At 57.0% G+C, this 17,093-nt stretch overlaps 1 protein-coding gene across 1 annotated transcript; it reads left to right on the top strand.

Moving 5' to 3' along the window:
* The first annotated feature begins 4,459 nt into the window (after positions 1-4,459).
* NPTXR (neuronal pentraxin receptor) lies at positions 4,460-16,705 on the top strand. Its single transcript, XM_009568454.2, has 5 exons — positions 4,460-5,204; positions 13,508-13,730; positions 13,838-14,082; positions 14,387-14,566; positions 14,967-16,705. The coding sequence occupies exons 1-5, from the start codon at positions 4,650-4,652 to the stop codon at positions 15,189-15,191; spliced, it is 1,428 nt and encodes a 475-aa protein (XP_009566749.2). The 5' UTR covers positions 4,460-4,649; the 3' UTR covers positions 15,192-16,705.
* Positions 16,706-17,093: the final 388 nt, after the last annotated feature.

The raw sequence follows: 17,093 nt of genomic DNA, 5'->3' as shown, positions 1-17,093 counted from the left end.
TCCATTTGTCTTTGTTTCCTTGAGTGGGCTGTGCCTCGTGTTGCGTGTAGGCAACCTGCGGAGCTGGTCGCAGGGATACCAAAATGCCTGCACTAAGCCAGAGTGCATTGGCACTGCAGTCAACTGCAAACGTGCACGCTACCTTCTCATGAACACTGGTTCCACTTGGGTTTGGGTCTTCAGACTTCTCAGACACACAGAAGCTCCAACAGCACTTAAGAGGGACTTCTCTAATGAGGAAAAATGGGGTATTTGGGGAAGGCCAAGCTGTAGTAAGTGGAACCTGAAAAGGATCCTCCAAAGTGCTTTGGGAAACCCAGGGGACGTTCTCCACAATTCTTTTCTTTTAAAAACGAAATTACATCCAAGCACAACCTAGTGCCTGAAAAATGCTTTAGGCTTTTCCCAGCTCCAAAGTGTGGGCCTAAATGCACTTCATGACATGCTAATCTAAGAAACAGAATGAAAAATACTCTTAATGTGCATAATGAAACTCCAACTTCACTCCATTAGTGTCTCGCCCATAGGAACAAAAACAGATTACAGCAAAATTCCAGGAGGGAGAGAGAGCTGTTGGTGTGAGATGTGATGGGGAGAGCAGGTGGGGTTTGGTTGAAGAGGTGCTCTGCAGGGGAGAGCGGGGTGGGAAGGGGTAGTGGCTGAGCACAGCTGTGGGGTGTCACCATCAAGGTGCCTCCAACCAAAATGCCCTCAGGACTGCCCTTCTGCGTGGTGGTCCAGGCCCTGCCTGGAGCAGGGGAGAGATGGGGCTGAGGTAGGGGTTTCTGGGGAAAAAGTTGCTGCTTCCTCAGCCAAGGCTGTGGTACCTTGAGATGCCTCTCCAGTGTTTGAGGCTCAGAAAGCTACACGCGAGCCCTCTCCTCTGGTGATGTGCCTTGGCTGGTTGGGAGGAGGGAACACTGCCCACCGAAGCTGAGCATAGCTAAGGTGGTGTGCTATTTGTGTCATGCTGTCAGGCTCACCTTGTCTTCACTGCACGCCAAGATGCCCGTGCACTATCTCCCTCGCCCCTGCACCCTGGTTTTGCTCACAGGCAAGTGAGTTTTTGGCTGGATCAGAGTACAGCAAACGAAGCCATGCCTGACCCACGCTTTCTGGAGCTGGAGAAAGGCTGAAAAAGGCAGATGCCTGCCTTGACCAGACACATCTGATGAGGTTCTGCATGTGTGCTGCTGCAGGCAGACCATGTAACTGGGGTGAGCTGATGCAAGACACCTCTGCAGAGCCAGGAGACCTGGAAATGAAAGAAGCCAGGATTTCCGTGATGTGTGGAGTCTGCAGATCCCTGAGGGAGATAGAGTGAAGGCTCCTGGTTTAAGGAGGTGGGGGAGCCCATTTGTCTCATTAGGGTGGCCCTGGGTGTGTGTCTGAGATCAGTGATAAGCCTTGGGGGTGAAATTCCCAACCCTAGAGGCCCAAGGTTACCTTCCCCTGGGAAAAGGCTCTCCTCTTTTCTCACCTCCACTACTTGTGGGCTTCATCATAAGGAAATGGCCAGAGTTTCCCCTGGTTGGTGAGTTCCTTGTTCCCACAGAGGAGATTGGAGGGGGAGCAATGCATCTGCTGGGTGCAGAGTAGGCTGATCTCCTTCCTTTGGTGCCAGCAGCCCAGCCCGAATGTCCCTCTCACACAGGGGCCACAGTGGGTCGGACGCTTGGTCCACCTTACCCTGCCTGCCACAAACCCTTAGGATAGCTGCCAGCCTGAGACAGCCTTTGGGTGTTAATTAGGTGGAAGAAAATCTCTTAATCACTCACTCCCCAACCCTCTGGGCTGAATCCGTGAGCTCTAGTTAAAACCAGCTTCTGTCACCGATCCTGCTCAATAGCGGGCTCCTCAAAGTCCCCCCCCCGCCTCCTCCAATGCCTCTCTCCTCCCTGTCACCCACAGGAGGGCAGGGTGTCAGCATCATCCTGTCCTTGCAGAGCCGGCTGCCCACTGAGCAGCTTTGAATCATTATTCCCAGGACAGGGAGGCTGCTCCAGCTCCTCATCAGCCTGAGTCATCACCCCCTGTGAAAATCTGGTTTTGCTGCCTCTTTGTCTCCAGGAAGAAGTTGTGGTCCCTGTTGAGGGAGAGGCACAGGTCAGGACCCCAGGAATGGTGAGCCCTGCCCTACCGCAGCACCCAGCTCTTCCACTTCCCAGCATGGGTGAGTGGGTCAGGGCTGGTGTGCAGGGGCTCCCTCACCCCACTCACTGCCATGGGGAGGGGGGAATTAACCTCACCACGGTGAGCCTGCAGCCTTTGCCAATAAGTCTGGGCGGCCAGGCCAGTGAAAGGTCCCCAGCACAGCATCACTTCCCCCAGCCTGGCACCCGAAAAGCCTCATATGGCATTTTTTTCACAGGACACGCAGGTAAAGGAGGCCCTTCCCACCTCAGTCTGCACCCTGTGAGGTAGGGTGGGCTGGTCCAGCACCCACACGGGTTCATTTTGAATCCACTCCTGCCTGGCCACTGACAGGAGTGGGCATGCAGAGGGCTACAATCCCCTGCCAGCACTAGGAAGGAGCAGGTCGGAGGCCAATTGTCTCTTTTTATGATGTGGGCTGCAGGTTTCCATTTTCTTTTCGCCCTGCACCATCACCCACTTGTTCCAGTGCTCTGAGCTCTCATCTGTCTGGAGTGCTCACTGCCAGGGCCAGGTGCCTGTTGCTGGGTGTTTTCCACATCCACCTTTTCCCCACACCTCTGCTCTTCTCCCTCTTGGTTCCCTTCATTTCACAGAATCACAGAACCACTAGGTTGGAAAGGACCCGCTGGATCATGGAGTCCAACCATTCCTAACACTCCCTAAACCATGTCCCTAAGCACTTCAACCACCCATTCCTTAAACACCTCCAGGGAAGGTGACTCGACCACCTCCCTGGGCAGCCTCTGCCAGTGCCCGATGACTTTCTGTGAAGAATTCTTTTCTGATATCCAACCTGAACCTCCCCTGACGGAGCTTCAGGCCATTCCCCCTTGTCCTGTCCTCAGTCACTTGGGAGAAGAGGCCAGCTCCTTCCTCTTCACAACCTCCTTTTAAGTAGTTGTAGAGAGTAACAAGGTCTCCCCTCAGCCTCCTCTTCTCCAGGCTAAACAACCCCAGTTCTCCTTCTTCCTTAAACTGTCCCATTCAACTTCCTTCCCTCCTTCCCTCAGCCTCCCAAGCCAGGGGGAGGATTTTGAGGAGCTGGGCATGCGATGTGCTCTGTGGGGAAAGGGGGTGACCATGCCCTGCGCTCACACAAAGCTGAATTTGAAGAGCCTTTGTAGCTCCCTCACTATCCACTCAAACACGCCGGGGAGGGGAGAAGCTGTAATCTTTACCGATGTTTCATATCCAGCTCTGGAGCTGTTTTAAACACACATGCTGCTGCTTCCCTGCCGTCTAGGAGGAATTTCCTGCCGTTACTGAGAAGAGCTTAAAATTGATGGGTTTTTTTGCTCCTCTTTCCTCAGCTGGGCTGTGGAGCTGAGGCCCTGGTGTGCCTGAGGAGGGGAGACAGCACAGCGTGGCCTCTGTCCGCTGGGTGAGTGCGCTGTCGGAGCAAGGAGAAAGCAGGTGTCTGATGTATCTTCTTTATGTGTGGTTTAGGAAAAAGTGATGGTACAGGAAGATGAAATGTAAGTGTTTATTTCCCAAATGGATGGTGTGAGCACGTGGGGCAGAGAGTGAAGCATCCCATGGCTGCTCTCTGCAACACTCATGTCTGGGGTGGAAGACCAGAACAGCCACCCCATCACCCTGCTAGAGGAGGAATTTCCAAGAGTTGGAAGGCTTAATTTTTCAAAGGAAGGCAAGGAGGGAAAGGCTCACCGGCAGCCTGAAAGGCCCTCTCGAGGGACGCCTGACTGCGAGGTGTTGATCCTCAGGGTAGCGAGGGGCCCTTTCCTTTCAGCCTAAGCATATCGCAGGGGAAAATCCTCCCTTGGGTTGTCCCAGAGGAGCATCCTCTCGCTGGAGGCTGATTTCAGCGAGCCTCAGCTTAAGCTGCCCCCGTCCCTGGGTGCCCCTCACCTCCTCATCCCCAGGTGTCCCCAGAGCGCCCCTTGCCCACTCACCTCCCACCCCCGGGCCCCTTGCAGCCGGGAGGATGAGCAGTTCGGGGAAGGGGGAGCCTAACAGGGCAGGGCTGGGAGGACCCTTGGGAAGGATCCTCGGTGCAGAAAGGGATGCTTTGCGCGAGGAGGGATGCTCTGTATGGGGAGGGATGCTTGGTGAAGGAGGGATGCTCGGTGTGGTGAGGGATGCTCGGTGTGGTGAGGGATGCTCTGTACGGGGAGGGATGCTCGGTGAAGGAGGGATGCTCTGTGTGGTGAGGGATGCTCGGTGCGGGGAGGGATGCTTGGAGCAGGAGGGATGCTAGGTGCGGGGAGGGGGGTCCCTAAGAAGGCGGAGCCGGGCGGGGCGGGGGCGGTGCGCTGCGTGCGGCACCGCCCGGCGTTTATAAGCGCGGCGCGGCCAAGCGGGGCCGGTGCTGCCGCCGGTCCCGTCCTTCCCCTCCGGCTCCCTCCGCTCTGTCCTCCCGTCCATCCCTCCATCTCTCCTTCCCCCCCGCTCTGTTTTCTCGCCGTCCGCGGGCTCGGGCCCCCCACGCCGCTGCCACCCTGAAGTTTCTGGCGGTGCTGCTGGCGGCGGGCATGCTGGCTTTCCTCGGGGCCATCATCTGCATCATCGCCAGCGTCCACCCGACCGGCACCGGCCCCGCCGCGCCCGCCGCCGACAATGACTCCGCCGCCGCCGCCCTCCTGCCCGCGGGCGACAAGGGGCTGGGGGCGCTGCACGGCCCCGCCGAGGCTTTGGCCAGCGCGGGGCCTCGCCTGCCGGGGGGGCCGCCGCTCTTTAGCCGCTTCGTGTGCACCCCGCTGAGCGCCGAGTGCCCCGACAGCGGCCCCGGCCCCGAGGAGCTGCTGGCGCTGCGCAGCGCGGCCGCTCAGCTGCGCCGCACGGCGCTGGAGCAGAAGGAGAGGATCCGCATGGACCAGGAGACCATCCGCGAGCTCACCGGGAAGCTCAGCCGCTGCGAAGGGGGCCTGAGGAGCAACCCACCCGCCCCCCCCGCTGCCGCCGCCGCCGCCGGGCTCCGCGCCGCCCCGCGCCCCGGCACCATGGGGCACCCGCCCGCAGAGCCGCCCGCCGTGCGGGAGCTGGAGGAGGCCGTGAGAGCCCTGCAGGACCGCATCGACCGCATCGAGGTGAGAGCGGGGCTGCCGGGAGCCGGGGGGGGGTGATCCCGCCCGGGGAAGATGCTTCCGGGGGTCTGGAAGGGGATGCTCCTGCCGGGGAAAGATGCCCTGGAAAGGGATGCTCCTGGCAGGGGAAGGTGCTCCCTTCGGGGAAGATGTTCCTAGGGGTCTGGAGGGGATGCTACCACCAGGGAAAGATACTCCAGGGAGTCTGGAAAGGGATGCTCCTGGCAGGGGAAGATGCTCCTGGGGGTCTGGAAAGGGATGCTCCCGCCAGGGAAGGATGCTCCCGCCAGGGAAGGATGTTCCTGGGAGTCTGGAAAGGGATGCTCCTGAAAGGGAAAGATGCTCCCACCGGGGGAAGATGCTTCCACCAGGGAAAGATACTCCAGGGAGTCTGGAAAGGGATGCTCCTGACCCGGGAAGATGCTCCTGGGGGTCTGGAAAGGGATGCTCCCTGCAGGGAAAGGGATGCTCCCTGCAGGGAAAGATGTTCCTGGGAGTCTGGAAAGGGATGCTCCTGAAAGGGGAAGATTACTCCCACCGGGGGAAGATTCTTCCACCAGAGAAAGATGCTCCCGGTGTCCGGAAAGAGATGTTTCTGACAAGGGAGGATGCTCCCGCTGGGGGAAGATGCTTCCTGGGGTCTGGGGGGGGGATGCTCCCTCCAGGAAAAGATACTCCAGGGTTTCTGGAAAGGGATGCTTCTGCCTGGGAAAGATGCTCCACAGGGTCTGGAAAGGGGTGCTCCTGACAGGGGAAGATGCTCCTGAGGGTCAGGGGAAGATGCTTCTGCTATGAAAAGATGCTCCTGGAGGTCTCGGGGGGGATGCTCCCACCAGGGAAAGATACTCCAGGGGATCTGTAAAGGAATGCTCCTGGCAGGGGAAGATGCTCCTCGGGGGCGATGCTCCTGCCAGGGAAAATAGGTGGGTATGCTCCCTGGGGAAGATTCTCACTGGAGTCTGGAAAGGGATGCTCCTGCCAGGAAAGATGCTCCTGAGAGTCTAGGGGACAATGCTCCCCAGGGGGAATACGCTCCCACCGATCTAGGCAGGTGATGCTCCTGGGGAAAGACGTTCCTGAGGCGTCTGGAGGGGGATGCTGATGCCAGAGGAAGATGCTCCCAGGGGTCTGGTAGGGGATGCTCCCAATGGGGGAATGTGCTTCTGGGGTCTCTGGGGTGAGGTACTCCCAGGGTTTTAGGAGAGAGATGCTCCCGCTGGGGGAATATGCTCCTGCGGGTCTAGGCAGAGGAAAGATGTTCCTAGGGGTCTGAGCGGGGATGGTCCCTACAATCCTTTCCCCAGCCATACTGCCACTTGCACCTCAAAACAGCTCATCCCCCTTGTGTGGTGTCAGGAAGGCTGTCCTCACACCGCTCTTCTCCAAGATCTCTGCACAGGGCAAGGGGCTTGCCTTCAGCCTCCTTTTCTTCCCTCCATGCAGGGTGGTCCCAAGGGCCCAGGGCTGCCCTGCTTTCCCCCAGCCTGCATCCAGGTACTCACTTGCCCCATAGCACTCACCAAAGCCTCTACTGGGGCAAGGGCATCAGGTTCTCAGCTGTCCTTTAGCAGAAAGGTAAGTCCCATCTGATCCTGTTGCAGTTATGAATAAGACATCTCACCAAATAAAGCTCAGTGGCACCTGCCGTGAGTGCATCACCTCTCCGCTGTGCAGTTCATAGGAGCTGGAGAGAACAGGCCAGCCGGAGCCACTGGCTGTGCCCATCATTGCAGCATCAGGCTGTTGGCGCTCAGGACATGGGCTTTTGGTCCCTACTCTGTAGCGTCCGTGCAGCGTGTGACCAGTGGGCTGAGCCCTGGCCTAGCTGCAAACTAGAGGCACCAAAGGCTCTAATGGTGACCCCTGGAATGGGGCTGACTATAGGGTGCATGTGCGTATTGATTTATTTGGGCTGATGTGGGCTCAGCAGTTGTATGGACCTTCGCAGAATTTGCAGCATACGTGCAGGGCAGTAGTTTGGGCGCATGGGAGCTGCTGGGGGGAACTTGTCTGCTTTCCCTGGGGGTATTGCTCCAGGTGTCCCATCTTTTCTGGGTGTTGTGTTGTCCCCTGAGGTCTGCTGGACACCTGCAAGGAGCTTCACACAAGTCTGCAACTTCCTTATCTTCCAGTTTGGTTCCTTGTTGCACTCTCCACTCCTCCACGGAGCAAGGAGCTGGGAGAGGGGAATCAGGCAGCACCTCATGGCAGCACCCCAGGACCCCATGGAGTCCCTCTCCTCGGCTTTGCCCTTCTGCCCCCCTCACGGCAGCCACGTGGGTGCAGTAGCAGCAGACCATGGGTGGAAAATTCAGAGCCACTAATGATGCGGGCTGAGAAATAAGACTGGGAGAGAGGGTTATTGTCATGGATTGAGATATGAACAGGGACAGAAAGGTGAGGAAAGGCAAGTAAACACATGCTCACGGGAGGGGAAAAAACTGGAGACCGGAGGAAATGCCTGTGAGCTGCCAGGGTAATGTGCACACGTGCACAGCAAGAGGCACGCATGGGGAGTGAGATGTGCAGCATAGCTGAGCACCGTGCCCAGAGCCCCGTGCCGCCAAAGGGAGGGACGGAATCATCCAGGAAACCCATTGCAGCCCCAAACAAACAGATTCCCAAGGGCGGAATAACACAACTGGGCCAAGAAATGCATATGCAGGCAGCAGATGTGCTCACTCAGAAATAAGGGGAGAAACAGAAGCCTCATGAGGACCAGGCAATGCATGGTGGGATGGTGCCCAGTACATCAGTTTGAACCTTGGGAAGCATTGGGCCTTTAGCTGTTCTCTGGCCATGCTCTCCTTCTTCTCCAAGGGGCAGTATCACCCATGAGCTGCCCTGGCCCTTCTCCTGGAGTTTCTGGTGGTAGATTTGAGGTGGAGGAGGGTGAAGCACTCAAAAGCCAGAGCAGGCTCTGGGCCCAGGGAACCTGCATCGGTGCTGGGTTGAGGCTTACACACACACATACCGATGAGGAAGCCAAGCAGCGCATTGCCAAAAACACTCCCTTTCATGCTGCTGGAGACCTGAGGATCCCAAGGCTACTCTGCAGGGCAGATGCAGCATCTCATTGGCTTGGCGAGCCCTGCCAGTTTGGAAAAACAGGGCAGCGTGTCGCAGGCAGGCTGGACTTTGGCTGCCCTGGCTCCAGCCTGCTGTAACGTGCTAGCCTGGCTGGCTTGGCCCTGGGATCACACCTTGGCTGTTAAGTGATGTTTTCCTGTGCCTGCCCCAGTCTCTGGCTTGCCTTTGCCCCCCTACACATAAATAGACACCTAAAACTTGATGGTGGGGTACCTGCACCTCCCCATCCCGCGTGGCTCAGACTATTGGCCTCAGGAACCTTCCCAGAGTCCCCCATAGCATGGGAAGCAGCACCAGCAGCTCTCCTAAATGGTGGTGGTGGTAGCCCTAGGAGGTGCCCTGGGTGGGGACAGTCCCAAGGTGGCCACCAGCATGCCAGAGGCTGTGTGAAATCCAGCAGGAGGGAGGGAAAGAGAGGAAATGCTGGCAAAGCCCATGGTGGCTTACTCTCGGGAGAAGTATGATACAAAAAGCCATGGGCCTTCCCCTGGGAAGGCTGTGTCCCAGGGCATCTTCCAGCCGGCAGCAGGTTTCCCAGCTAGGATTACTGCCGGAGGCTCTGGAGCCAGGATTGCGGATAGGGGTCCGGCAAAAGATCGCTGATCTAATCTGGGCACTGTCGGCCCTGGCTGTAAGGCATAACAAGATTTATTGATGCACTGAAAAACCTGTTAAGTCATTTAATTCTTAATTTTTATAGCACAGCAGCAGGGTTTCCTGGGGGGTGGGGGGATGCAGGAAGGGCTCCCATGGGCTCACTCTTTGCCCCTGCCATGTCAGCTTGGATGAGCTAGCGCAGGCGCAGTATTCACAAAGGGACATCTTCCCTCACCTCCTCTTAACCCCCTCCAAGGCATTGCTTGCTTTTTCCTCATGTGCAGCAGCTTGGCTCAGCCTTTTCCTCCTGGTTCTGAGGGATCCCTCCGCAGTGTCCACACATGCTCGTGTCCGTATGCTCAGGCGCATTTGGCAAGCAGAGCTGGCAGGCCCAGATGCTCCTTTCCCGGGCTTTTAATTACTGTTGTAAATGGAAACGGAGTGGTTTCAGAGGGAGGAAGGAACTGTCTCAGCCCCTTGGGCTGTGCTGGGGTGCAGATGCCCTCCTTGTCCTTCAGAGAGGAGCCCGAGCGGGAAAGAGGACAATCTGACAGGCTCTGTTGAGAACCTGGGCTTGAAAGAGCCGTAACAGTCTGCTTCTCAGTCTGCGTGTGTCCATGCCAGCCTGGCTGTGCTGTTGTGGCTGATGACCAGGCTCCTGGCAGGAAACTCGCAGGTATGGGCATGGGAGGGAGCTGGCTGCCTTTCTCCTGTCACTGTCTCTGGCAGAGAGGGGATGGAGATCCCCAGATCTCTGGGAAAACCCTGGGTGCCAAGTGAGGTTTGAGGGGGAATGAACAGCAAGCTCTTCTCTTGCAAAGAGGAGAAGGGGAGAAAAGCCAATGCATCCCTGCTCACCACCCACCCTGTACAGTCCCTCCTAGACCTGGGTCTGAAAGGGTACGAAAAGCTGACAGGGTCCAAAACGCCTGGTGCAGCGGGTGTGCCGTCCCACAGCACTGAGCATCCTGTGTCGGGCAGGAGGGGAGGATTCATGGGTTCAGGGAAGGGGATGTGGCTGCTGTGTGCGCGTACCCAACTCAGCATCATGATTCCTGGGATGTGCCAGGGCATCATCCCGCAAACGTCGTCCTCTGGTCCTGCCCACCCTGTCCCAGCAGCTAAGGTGGGCACTCGTGTGCTGGTAGCCGAGGGGGAGCAGCGGGGCCCAGATTTGCCAGTGCATTAGTAAATGAAGCCCTGATCTCCTTATATAAATCGAAGTGAGTTTGCCAACTGAAGGCTACAGCCCGAGTGAGCGCACGCCGACGTGGCTGCCCCAGCCTCCTGCCTCCCCCTCCCCACCCCCCGCCAGACGCTGACATTTAATGTGATTAATATTACCTGGCATCTTTCAATCTTTTCTGCCGGCTCTGGCGGCCAAAATGCGTTGAACAAGCCTCCCCCGCACCCGCTGCCCACTCCCCTGCTGCCTGCACGGTGGCAGATGGGAAGCCAGGCGCCTGCTGAACAGCCAAAGAGAAGGCGCTTCCCCCTCTCTCCCCTCCCCAAAGGTCACTGGTAGATAACAGCTGCACAGCTGGCATTAATAAATTGGCAAATAATTTGATTTGGGAGAAAGATGCTCAAACAACAACTCAGGGATGCGGAGGACGGTTAGAGGATGCAGCCCAGCTCAGCACCAGGGAGATCATTTGGCATGTCCTGGCTTTGGGATGTGGAATACGGAGGTCCGGGTTCCTGTTTGGCCATGGTCTGGCTGTGAGGATGATAGGGTGGACCCCAAACTCTGCCGGATGAGGGGACCGGCTGCATCCCTTGCCATGAGGAATATAGGGCCAGCAGTGGTTTAGGCAGTAGTGTGGGTCTGGCTGCTGGTGTCCTGGCTGCAGGGCTGGAGGATCTGGGAAGAGGTAGAGAGAGGGATTGAGAGGGAAAAACTCGGGAAAGGAATTGGGAGAAGAGGAGAGATAGCATGTGTGAGCATGGAGTGGAGCATCAGGAGATGCTCCGAAGCCAGAGAAATGAAAAAGCCCTAGGGAGAAAAGTTACAGAGGGAAGAAAATAGCAGCAGGCAGAAAAGCAGGAGGAAGGGGGAGGTAAAAAAAGCAGTCACTACTGAATAATGTAGGGCAGGCTATCGGGGGCTAGCGAGAGTGACAAAAGCTCCCAGCCTTTTCTTTTTCTGTCATTAACAGATGGAGCCGTGCATGAAAGCAAGGACTAGGCTCCAAACCCACAGCTCGAGCAATCAAAGCGTGCAGCAGACAGGAGCGTGCCAGCCTCCGCAGCAGCCAGGCGGCCTGAAGGGATAAGAAAAGCTCTCGGAGCCCATGGGGTGGAGACGAAAGAGGGGAAGGAGACCCTCCATCCCACCTGCACTGCCCCCTGCCAACCCAGCTGGCTCTATTTGGATATAAGCATGGGCAGCCCTTAGTGGGAATTATCCCTGCCAAGAAGATGGAAATCAACCTTTCCACTTGTGTTTCCATCCCTCAGGCCATCTCTCCCCTGCCTTTCAGCCTGCTGCAACCCAGGAAACCCCACTAAAAAAAGGGCTAAAGCCCCCTCCCCGTTGGCTAATCTCTCCCTGATTTACAGTAACAAAAGGCAAGATTCTCTTTGCTGAGTGCTTTTCCCTTCCCAGGGGAGTTTTGCTCTCTATGATAGCATCCCCAGCAGCCTCAGAACAAGCCAGCACTGAGAGCTGGTGTTTGGTGTGGGGTCAGTGTTGGCAGATACCCGCTGCACAACCTGTCTTTTCACACTTGATTTTGGCTCTCAGTGTTGGTTTTCCTTACAAAACCTGTGGGTTTGTCTTGGAAGATCCTGTTGGAGGCTTTTCCAGAGCCCAGGGTCTTGGAGTCACTCTCTTGGTTGCAGCCTGACTTTTCCTGCCTGGTGCAGGGCCATTCATGCTCACACCAACACCACCTTCCTTCTCCCCCTCTCCCTGCTACCTTCTCCCTGCTGTTCCCATCCACCAAGTCTGCATCCTTCCCAGCCAAACCTGGGTTTCCTCTGGAAAGGCAGACTCTGCTGCAGGGGTGCCTGAGCAGAGCAATCCTCCTGTGCTGGCTGGTTCTGCATCCTGTACCTCCAACGGCTTTCAGGCACAGATTGATAATATCCTGCTTGCGTTTTTTTTTAATTTTTTTTTTCTTTTTTCTTTTTCTTTAGAGGAAAAATCCTGATATTAGTGAAGGAGCTGGAGGGATGGGCTTGGGGGTTCAACATGGATCAGGTGGCATGTTGCCCATTAGGACTCTCCTCCTCTTGCCTTCCTCACCATCCTTGGGGAGCTCATCTGGTACTGAGGGGCTCTGGCTTTGGGTCAGCATATCCAAACAACCTACCCATGGTGCACAGTGCTGCTCCACTCCTGGAGGGCTTTCTTTTTTTTTTCCAAATCATGGGATGTGCAATTTGGAATAGTACAAATTCCTTCTGCCTTCTCCTCCCTTCTTGTTCATGATGGGTAGCAAAGACTGGGGTGACATGGGGGGGCATCTCCTTCTTTGTTTGTGCGTCCATGATCATCAGTTCCTTTCCATCCTGAAAAAGCAGAACACAGGAAAGAACAAAAAGCTGGAAGCCGCAACCACAGATGGGTGCGGTGACCTCCTCCAGGCCAGCTCCAAGGCCAGGGAGTGATCTGTCCAGATGAGCAGGTTTGGCATCACCCCGTTTCCCACCAGCACAAGCTGCACAAATATCCATGGCTGAAGGAGCTGTGCCGACCCCTCTCAGTGCCACTCCAGCACCTTCAGGAAGGTCTGGCAGTGCATAGAAAGTGGTAATCATCTCTCCAAGCCCATGGCATAGAGCCTAGCACCCCAAAGACAAAGGGAAAGCAGAGGGCTGCTATTTACAGAGAAACACCAGGAGTGTGGTAAAGGACTACCTTCTTCCTTCCAGCCTGGTTTACTTCCAGCCAGGATGAGGTTTCCTAGTCAGGTGGGATTTAGATTCTTTGCAGGGCACAGTAGTGGCTGGGAGCATCTTCACCAGGCACCACATTTTGGATCAGACAAGGGAAGAGTTTTGGTCTGGGTTTTAACCCTGATGGGACAAGACACACTTGATGTCCCCAGGTAATGGGTCATGTCTCAAGGATCAGAGACACGACAGCCTGGCCAGCAGCTCCGCTTCTCTGTGGCATCCCAGTGGCCTGGGAGAGGCTGGCTTATGCTTACAGAGAGCTACCTGCCTGACCTCGCACGTGTGCACACCCCCCCCGTGTGCCAGCTGAGCTGGGCTAAGAGGATTACAGCCCCGTCATGTGAAGCTAACACCCCAGCCTTGGTGAAGCAGCCTTATGAGTGGCAGGGAGGGGAGCTCAAAGCTTCTTCCTGCATTGTTCCCTCGTTGTGGAAGGTTGACCCCAGGATCAGAGCTGAGCACCTGTGCATCCTATTCTTGCTCGGTCTCTGAAGCGGCAGAAAGTCATTAAGAGCAGCAAAGGCTCATTTTGCAGTGACAAACTCGATGCACACTCTGAGAGGGGAGGTACAATGTCAGCTGAAGGCTCTTGGAGTGCAGATGTGGGGCTATTGTCCCAGCTTTCCCCACAGTTGGGCATGTCCTTAGACGACACCACACTGAATTTTCTCTTTTCTCCCTCCTTTCCCCTCCATCACGGCTGCTGCCGAGTGCAGCAGGAGCTGCCCACCCGCACCAATGGCTCGGTGCCTACTGCTCCAGCTCTTGCCCGTGATGCCCTCCACACCAAGATGGAGCAGCTGGAGGAGCAGCTCCTCTCCAAGATCCTGACCCTGCAGAAGGAACGCCAGGCTGCAAACACTGACCGCAGCCAGCAGCAGCACAACATCGAGAAGGAGTTGAACGCCCTCCAGAACCGAGTGAAGGAGCTGGAACATGGTGAGTCTTGTCCATCGAGAAATGGCATGGGGGGGTCCTGAGAAAAGCCACCCTACCCCAACAACAGGTGCTGACCCTCCTCTCTCCCCCCAATCCTTGACATGTAGGACCACCAAGCTACAGCCCTCCTGACGCCTTCAAGGTGACCATCCCAGTGCAGAACAACTATATGTATGCCCGCATGAAGAAGAGCCTGCCAGAGCTCTATGCCTTCACCATCTGCATGTGGCTGAAGTCCAAGGCCCAGGCAGGGCTTGGTACCCCTTTCTCCTACTCTGTCCCAAGCCAAGCCAATGAGATCGTGCTGCTGGAGTGGGGTACCAACCCCCTGGAACTGCTCATCAATGACAAGGTCAGTCAAATTGGGGGCAGGAGAGGAAGGAAGCCCTTGCTTTCATCTCCCTTGCTTAACCCCCATGGGAAATGATGCTCCTGGCAGTACTGGAGTGGGGGAACTGCGAGGAAGGAGCCCAGAGTGGAGTGGGAAGGCACGAGGATGGCTTGCTGGGGTGGGATTTGAGAGAGAGACGCAGCAGCGCATCCAGATGTCTGTAGAATTTGGAATGCCACCACTGTAGGCTCTGCAAGGGGTCGGGGAGACACCAGGGTCTTCTGCCTGTCCCACAGAGTGCCAGGCTCTTGCTCTTCTCACAAAGGTTGCCCAGCTGCCACTGAGCCTGAAAGACAAGGCCTGGCACCACGTCTGTGTGGCATGGACCACCCGGGATGGCAAGTGGTCAGCGTATCAGGATGGTGAGCAGCGGGGCGCTGGCGAGAACTTGGCCTCCTGGCACTCCATCAAGCCCCAGGGCATCATCATCCTAGGCCAGGAGCAGGTATGTGCTGGTGTGCTGCTGAGGGCTGCTGGTTCGTATTGCTCCGGTGCAAAGCTGGCTGGGGGTGACAGCCCCCAAATGGGGTTAGGGGAAGGGTGCATTGCAGGTGGGGTGCTTTGGCAGCATGGGTGAGGGGTTCTTCTGTCTCATCTCTCCCGCCTCTGGGCAGGCCACGTACACTCATTATCATCTTTCCCCTCTCTCCATCTCTCTGTCCCCCATTTGCTCCCTGCCTTGTCTTCTGGCATCTCCCCCCTACATCCATCCATCCTTGCCATCGGGCATCTTGTTCCCTTTCCACTCAAACTTCTTCCTCAGCCCCCTCCCTGTTTGCCCCCTGGATGCGTGTAGCTTCTCCCATCCCTAACTCTGTTCCATCATCTCTCCCACTCTTTCCCAGGACACGCTGGGTGGCCGCTTTGACGCCACACAGGCCTTCGTGGGGGAGCTGGCACAGTTCAGTGTGTGGGACCACATGCTGGCACCGGCGGAGATCCTGGGCTTGGCCAACTGCACCTCCCACCTCCAAGGCAATGTGATCCAGTGGGACGACCAGGCAGTGGAGGTTTTTGGGGGTGCCAGCAAGGCAGGCTTTGCTGCCTGCGAGGAAGGGAGGAAAGCATGAGAAGCCCCTCACCCCCTCCCCAGTGCCAAGGAGCCTGGTGGCAGCCCTGAAGCAGGGAGCCCCTCTCTCTCCTCCCCAGCCAACAAGCCTCACCGTCATGCTGGGGCAATGCTCAAGCCCCTCTGTGCCGGTGTTCCGGGAGGGAGGCAGGGACCCCAGCAGCCTCCCTTTTGCCCCTGTGCCAGTGGTGTGGCTTGTCCCCCCTCCAGGCATGTCTACCACTGGGTTTGCCTTCTCCCATTTGTGTTTCAAGAGGACTCTGCCGTACCTGCAGGTGTCTCCAGTACAGCGAGAGTTCCTTCCTTGTCAGCCCCATCAGGGAATGGGGAAGGAGACCACCATCTGCCTCAAGTGCAGTCTGGCCTCAGTGGGATGCCAGCTTGTGGGCATCCTCTGAGCACATGTCCTTTCCTTATTTATTTCTAGTGCTCTGCTATCTTTTTTTGTGAGCCTGTGCTCCAAATGAGCCCAAAGGCTTGGCCAGGAGTATCTTCACCTCCAGCCCCATCCTCTCTTCTCCTGCCATGCTGGTTTTAAAGCATGGCCCTGGGGAGGCTGAGGGAGGATGGTGAAGGTTTGGTGGGGCGGCGCTGCCTCCCTGCATCCCTTTCCCTGTCTTTGCTGCCTGTTTGGGCAGCCTGAGGGGAGTCAGGCTTTCGAGGCATAGGGAAGCAGAGCTGGACCCTCCAGCTGGGGGGCATCAGTCAGCCACCGAGGGACCACGGGGAAAGGGGAAAAGCATCTCCCTCTGCCTTTGATCAAGGGGGAGCGAGTGCAGCACCACTGTCAAAGGGAGGAAAAGCAAGAAAAAACGAGCTGGAGGATGGTGGTGGCCAGAGGAGCCCTGCCGTTCTGTCCCCTAGTCTTCTGGGCACTGGATTCAGTGGCTGCCCTTGCCTCCACCTGGGTTCCCTACTTTGAGCTGCTCCTGGCCAGGGACAGGGCTGCCACTAGCCTTGGAATTCGGAGGGGCAAAAGGGTGGGCTGGTATTTTCCCTGTGGAGTGCCTGAGAATACGCTGTTTCCACACTGCGTGGTCACCAACATCTCGATATGTGGGAGTGTGTGTGTGTGTGTGTCCCCGTGTGTGTGTCTGGGGGGTGGGAGGGTTATTTCAGGGGTCTCATGGTTGCTCAATGCAGTGTCCAGCTTCTAGTGCTCCCTCCAACCCCAAGTCCCACTTTGCGCTTTCGGCGATGGCTGCCTCCCAGCCCTGAGGAGGTGAAGAGGGCGGAAGGGACAGCCCTGCCACCCAGCATCACCCTCCCGCAGGGCCCCCGCCGGTGGTGGGGCAGCTCAGCCTGCCGGGGGGGACACAGCAGGGATAGGGCACAGCCCTCGTGCCAAGTGGGAAACACTGTGACCTTCGTGCACCCTGCCAAGCTGCCTCCTCTTCCTCGCTCGCTCACGCGCTTTCTCTAATGCACAGTTGTGAAAGGGACCCCTGATGCGCGCCTGTGTGGGGACGTTTCTTTTGTAAAGCTGATCGTGGACAATAAACGTGATGTTTTCTGTTCAAGCCTCCTGCAGGGTGTGAGGTTGCTGTGGGCATAGAGGGGACAAGCTGGTCCAAGCCAAGGTGTCCTTCCCTGGGATGCCCAGGATGGCATCCCTGGAGGGAAACAGCTAGCCCACAGCTGGCATTACAGAATTATCACCGTGAGCAACTGGATATCACTCTGGGGGGTTGGGGGACAGTGCCACAGTTTGGGCGCCTCTCACCTATGCCATTGTAGCACAGCATGGGATACAGGCTGCTGCTGGGGCTGCGGGTAAACACCACTCTGTGGAGGAGAAACCCCTATCCCCACGACAGGGAAGCAGAAAGCAGTGGAAAATGATGGCTTCCAGGTCAGATCATGATGAGGAGGAGCTCATGTGGGGTACAAATCTAATTAAGTA

This window comes from Cuculus canorus, chromosome 1, assembly GCF_017976375.1.
Source record: "Cuculus canorus isolate bCucCan1 chromosome 1, bCucCan1.pri, whole genome shotgun sequence".
NCBI lineage: Eukaryota > Metazoa > Chordata > Aves > Cuculiformes > Cuculidae > Cuculus > Cuculus canorus.
Note: the sequence above shows the minus strand (reverse complement) of the source record. Positions and strands in the feature narration are given on the sequence as shown.